Consider the following 6,401-nt stretch of genomic DNA (forward strand, 5'->3'; position numbering starts at 1 on the left):
GGTTCCCTAGTAAGGTCCCTCGCTAGAGTGGAATAGCTAAGCATGTCCAACTGTATACGTAGTAAGCACAAACTGACCTCTAGCGGAAGCGTCTGAGAAGTGCAGAAGGGTTTCAATGGCAACCATAACAGAGTTGAAAAGCGGTGAGCTGATACTCAAAAATTGCAATAATGCATCATATGATTATTCTGACTGTTTGTTATATGTCAAGTCTACCGTCGTTTCATATTAATGTTGTTAGACGTTTAAACCAAACCACCAAGTCTGTCCACTGTCGTTGTTTTAAATTAGCCCAGCTGACTGCTGTCTCTCTGTTTCTCACATTTATGATATATATATAGCCTTAAAGGAGACGCTGGAGGCCCGTGGAGTCCTCGGGCAGCTGAAGGCGAGGATCCGGGCGGAGGTGTTCAGTGCGCTGGACGACCAGAGCACGCCGCGCCCGCCGCTGTCCCACGAGAACCTGCTGATCAATGAACTGATCAGAGAATACCTGGAGTTCAACAAGTATCGATACACCGCATCGGTGCTGACCGCGGGTGAGCAGATGAGCCCTGCAGGAAGACCATATGCACGGCCACTCATTATGCACAATACATTATAAAAACAAACTTTTGAAGGTTGATTTGTTTAAAATTATGTATCAGAATCAGGTCAGCCTGAAGTTCCCCTGGACCGCCAGTTCGTGGCCAATGAGCTCAATGTCGCAGAGGATTCAAGTGCCAAATCAGTGTAAGTATGATTTGTGACAAGTAATACTTTAGAGCACTTTTTAAAATGGCGTTTACAATATGTATTACACTCAACTGTAAGGAGGCCTAAGGTCAGTGGGATGGAGTGTTGTGCCATTTAACAGAAGTTGAGTGATTTAAAGCTTCCTAAGACCAGAACACGCCACACAACTCCTGGTCCAAGCTCTTGTTCTCTCCAGACTGGACTATTGTAATGCTCCTCTAGCAGGCCTTCTGGCATGCACTATCAAACCCCTGCAACTGATCCAGAATGCAGCGGCGAGGGTGGTCTTCAATGAGCTGAAGAATGCCCACGTCACACCTCTCTTCATGGGTTTGCACTGGCTGCTTATAGCCGCTCGCATCAAATTTAAGGCACTAGTGTTCAGTGTTGGGGAAAGTTACTTTGAAAAGTAATGCATTACAATATTGCATTACTCCCTTTAAAAAGTTACTAAATTAGTACAAGGAAGCATTCTTGCTGCTGCATTCGGATCTCGTTGTAAATGTTTGATAGAGATTTTTTGTAAGTCGGCCAAATCATTACCCCAGTAGTCAAGTCAGATGTAACTAATACATGAATGAGCTTCTTGCTCATACCAGCATCTATGGTGTTACTCGAATACTCTCTCTTACCACCAGTCAAGGCCGTAACAATGTCTTGAACATTGGGGGGGACCAATTTTTTATAAAGCCTATAGAAACAGAACAGTGAAGGAAATTCTAGGTCTAATTCTAGTTAGTTATTTGCAAATCATATTTGTATTAATTTGTACTTTTTATTTGTATGCCTAACATGTAAAAAACATAAAACGTTTCTTGTCTATTCACACTCAGTTAGGAATGACATGAATCGCATAAATGCATATTTTCAATTCAAAATGGCCATATTTGAGAGAAAAAAGTTGAGTAGTTTGCATCAATGGATGTTAACGTCAGTTAACTTCTATCATAAAAATGGTTCACATAAATGTTTCACTTGCCTCACTTTCTTTCAACATGACGCTTTGCACTGTAATTCGCGCGTTGCTTCTGTGACTGGTAAACTCCGCCTATTTTGATTTGATTGGCCATCTCATTCATGTTGACATTGACGAGCGCCGTTGGGGGGGGGGGGGGGGGGGTATTTTTAATTATTGGAGGGGACTTGTTCCCCTCAATGTCTATGGTGGTTACGGTCTTGCCACCAGTAACACTTTATCTATTCATTGTATATTAAAGGAATAGTTCACCCAAAAATAAAGTCTGTCATCATTTATTAACCTTTTGACCTTGACCTTTTTTCTTCTTTGAAATATGAAAGGAAATATTTTTGAAGAATGTCCAAGACGCTCTTTTCCATACAATGAAAGTGAAAGGGTCAGTTGACCTAAAAATGAAAAACTTGTCATCATTTACTCACCTTCATGTTCCAAACCTGTAAGACTTTTGTTCATCTTCAGAACACAATTGAAGTAAGGAATAATTGACGATGGGCTGTTGAATTAATGAAAAAGAATGCACACCGAGTTGGTAATGCGGCCACGATGCTCGGATGTGTATTATTTTTCAATAATTCAATGGCCCGGAGTGCGGCTCGTACTAAGGTTACCACTCCTCAAAACATTGTTCAGGTGATGTATTTGAAGACATTTGTCAGGTTTTTGCCCTTAAAGCAGCACTAGGTAACTTTTGCTCTCGGGGTCCCCCTACAGTTGTGAAACAGTATTGTCCTCTACTACTGTCGTAAACTGTCATCCTACATCAGCGGATGCATCGCACGTGCATTTGTTGACATGACAACCATGATAGCCCTGAACACTGCAGGAGTTCACATGCAGGTGTTCTGCTTGCGTCGCGTGTGTTATGTCTTCATCCCAGGTACAGTGGCATATGTTTCAGCATGTCATATGAATATAATTTCATGGGTTTTATTTTTTTCAAACGCCAAATGATCGCGATGCTCACGTTTACAAGCCAGCGTCATTATAGTAGCCTAGTCTATTGGTTCCCGTTTTACAGAATCTATATGATACTTCAATTCAATGTTTGAGTGGTAGGTAATAACCATATATCGTCAATATTATAATATCAAGCTACCCTAGATGAATCTGCAAATTTGAAAAATCGATTTGCATTATAGCTTGAGGAAAGACAAATAAACCAATATCACAGACATGTTAGGTATCCTAAAATATGATTTTGTATGTATTACGTATTTACTTGCAAGAATGTAGCCCCTCCTCCTTCAGCTTACGCCAACGGGCAAACGCTGGCCCAATGTTGATCCTCGTCCTGTCTTTAATCCGATCACTTTCTCGTTTCCTCTTTTTGCTTTCCGACAAAACCTTTGCTTTCTTATTTTTCTGTGCTGCTTCGGCCATGACTATAACATTTGGCAAACAATTATAGTTTTTCTCGCACGTCCGAATTTAAGGAAGTGGGGGTGGGGGTGGAAGTGACGTATATGCTGTAAAGCAGTCGAATTTTGTAGTTCTTTTTTTTCTCGGGTTACTACCCGAAACCCGAAGTTTAAAAGTACGATTAAAAACGATACAGACCCCGTCAGGCTATGGCAGACGTGTCATTCAACCTATTGTAAGTCGATGTATCATCACAAGAGTTTTGAAAATATATTATGAAGGTTGAAAAGTTACCTAGTGCTGCTTTAAAATGGTTGTGTGTGGAGGACTAATTTCTTACGCATCTAATCCCAAGCCTCCATTGCTAGTAACGGAGGCTTGAGCCACTGATAGCAGACTAAAGGTGATGACACACGGTGCAACTTTTTTGAGCAATGTTGCAGAGCGATGTTGCTTGGACACTTTCCCATTGGATACTTGTCATACATAGACTTTCCATGACAACCAAAATGTTGAAGGTCCAAATCAATGCAGTTTCAAAGGGCTTCAGAGGCTCTGTGATTCCAGACAATGAATATGGTCTTATCTAGTAAAACGCCTACGTCTAGCTTGACGTTTTCGACGTGATTGCACAATCCCTTGCCGCAGCGCAAGATGAGCAATTTAGGTTAAAAAGTATATTCAAATTATTATTTTTTTTAAATGACCAATCTTTTCACTGGATAAGACCCTATTCCTCGTCTGGGATCCCGCAGAGCCTCTGAAGCCCTTTGAAACTGAATTGATTTGGACCTTCAACATTTTGGTTGTCATGGAAGTCAATGGTGTGGAGAAAAATCTTGGAATGTTTTCCTCAAAAAACTGAATTTTTTTTCGACTGAAGAAAGAAAGACATGAACATCTTGGATGAGATGGGGGTGAGTAAAATATCAGGACATTTTTATTTGGAAGTGAACTAATCCTTTAAGGGCTGGTTCACCAGAACCGGTTTTTACTGTTAAAAATGCGCAAGGTCTTGAGATGCGTTTTTTAAAAGTTGAACCTCTTTCTGGTTGAGCGCCGCCTTTTTATAATGCCGTGTCATGCGCAAGACGAGCGCAATGTTAAAGTTGTCCGTCTAGTGCTTGTTTACATTGAAAAACTATAGAAAGGTACGCTGTAAGAAAAAATCAGGTCTCCAATTGAACATTTTCTAGTAACCAATCACATCTAAATTTTTTAGTAGGCCAAATTAGATTTTCTACAGTTATTAATACAGTTATTAGAGAGAGAGATTAAGAATGTATGAATTACCTGAGTCTGTGTCTCTCAGCAGCATCTCTACTAATAGCGAAACTGTAAGTTTATCTGTGCCTTTATTACATTATTTGTGAGAAATGTAGCTTTTAAGTTGATGAACTATATTACTGATAAAATTGTCAGAGCAGCGCTGACAACACGTTTCTGTGCAAACGTGTGTCCGTAGTCTCCGTACTGTACGTGTGTGCGTTTGAGTGGGAGAGAGCAGGAGAAAGAGAGTATACGCTGTCTGTACATAATAAAGCGTAATTTTGTGGCAAAAACATGGAAATAATTAGTTGTTTTTATCCTATTGTTTACAATATTTATTTGCTTGGTCAGTGTCGTTGTGCGTTTTGGTTCTTTTGCTGAAAATCATTTGGCGAAATGTTATGGAACTGTAATGCGGTCAAGACCTGGGGCCGGTTGCATAAACCGTTAAGACTAGTCTTACAAGTTAGACATACATTTTTTTTCTTTAAGACTGTTCATAACTTTTTAAAATCAGTTACATAAAAACATAGACTGGCCTAATTTGATACGAAAAGTAAGACTGAATGCCACTTGCCTAACTGCTAGTGGCTCATACTAGATCTTAAGACACTGTCTTAACATGATGTCTTAGTTTATGCAACTGGCCCCTGCCTGGAACTTCTTTAGCCGTGCGTTTCCTTGAAAATTATTGCTCACCTTAGAATGTTTGTAAACCAATCAGATTCAAGCATTCAACAGCCCCGTAGTATAAGATATTTAAAATGATATCTGAGAGATTTCTGTCCCTCCATTGACAGTCCACATAACTATCACGCTTCAAAACGTTCATAAAAAGATCTAAATAGTAATACAAAAAGAGACACGATCGCTTTATATGAACAGATTTAACTTTTATTCCCACATAAACATTAATCAGGGAACATAAACAGAAGCTCAACCGAACCTGCTTGATGCACGAGAATGAACCTCATTGGTTCTTGCGGAAGCTCAAACATGCGTAACACGAGAATGAATCTCATTGGTTCTCGCACGTCAAGCGAACATGCTTGACCTTTCGTTTACCACAACTGATGTGTGAGTTGATGAATGTTTATATGTGAAAAAAGGCCTAAATTCAATCTGTTCATCATATAAAGCATTTGTGTCTCTTCCGAAAATTCGAAATAAAACGCTGAATTCATTTGGATTAAATTTACAATCTCTTTATTTTGAAGCATCAAATGGGTAATTGCGTGGACTGTCAGGGACAGAAATCTCTCAGATTTCATTTAAAATATCTTTATTTGTGTTTCAAAGATGAATTAAAGTCTTACGTGTTTGGAACTACATGAGGGTGTGTTGAATTGTGACCTGGGGCTTTTTAAAGCTCTAAAAACTGTATTTTTATTTTTTGGTGAACCATTCCTTTATGCTTTTTGTATTGCTCTTGTTTTCAGGCCATTGTTGTATGGATTGCTCCATCATTTCCTCAGCAGTAAAGAAGAGCACAAAGGAAAACTCTTCCTAAAAGGCCCGGCAACAGTGCATTCACAAGAGCCACATGGCCATCTCAATGCAGAGTCATATCCCTGATGGGTAAGAAAGGGCTTGAGTTTGACTTACATATTGTTTTGTGTGAAGATTAACACATTTATTTTTTTTAGTCTCATAAGTCTGAAAAGCTTTCATCCCATTCAGCTGCTTTTGTGTTGTTTCCAGCTCTGCAGTCATCTAGAACCAACATACAAGATAAGAACACACACAGTTTCCATTAAAGAGGCCAAAATATTCTGTCCTTGTCACCCTGGTTTTAGATATTGAATATATTTTCTTTTTAATGTTTTTTTTTATATTCATAGCATTAGTTTTATGAACATATTTTCAGTGTGATTTCAATGTGATTATTCAGTTTAGGTTCTAAAGAAATATACACGAAATAGAAATAGACCTCATGTGTTAAATGTAAATAGTCTTGAGATCTGTTTAACTGATTTAGAATTTGATGTTTGTATCTTTTCTTTTAAATTCTGTTCATGCGATATTAAATGTACGTTAATTAAATATTAAATAAAATTTT

At 38.8% G+C, this 6,401-nt stretch overlaps 1 protein-coding gene across 1 annotated transcript; it reads left to right on the top strand.

Moving 5' to 3' along the window:
• Positions 1 to 83: 83 nt before the first annotated feature.
• cep20 (centrosomal protein 20) lies at positions 84 to 6,401 on the top strand. Its single transcript, XM_079840176.1, has 5 exons — positions 84 to 143; positions 342 to 539; positions 648 to 732; positions 5,782 to 5,920; positions 6,044 to 6,401. The coding sequence occupies exons 1-4, from the start codon at positions 116 to 118 to the stop codon at positions 5,915 to 5,917; spliced, it is 447 nt and encodes a 148-aa protein (XP_079696302.1). The 5' UTR covers positions 84 to 115; the 3' UTR covers positions 5,918 to 5,920; positions 6,044 to 6,401.

The sequence above is a fragment of the Gobio gobio genome (genome assembly GCF_949357685.1).
Source record: "Gobio gobio genome assembly, chromosome: 17".
In the NCBI taxonomy this organism is placed as follows: Eukaryota; Metazoa; Chordata; class Actinopteri; order Cypriniformes; family Gobionidae; genus Gobio; species Gobio gobio.

What these genes read in the sequence shown, in the direction of transcription:
- cep20 (XM_079840176.1), top strand. Translation starts at nt 116, where the DNA reads ATGGCAACCATAACAGAGTTGAAAAGCG. An exon ending in CATAACAGAGTTGAAAAGCG is followed by an intron (nt 144 to 341) that starts GTGAGCTGATAC and finishes ATATATATATAG; the next exon opens with CCTTAAAGGAGACGCTGGAG. An exon ending in CGCATCGGTGCTGACCGCGG is followed by an intron (nt 540 to 647) that starts GTGAGCAGATGA and finishes ATTATGTATCAG; the next exon opens with AATCAGGTCAGCCTGAAGTT.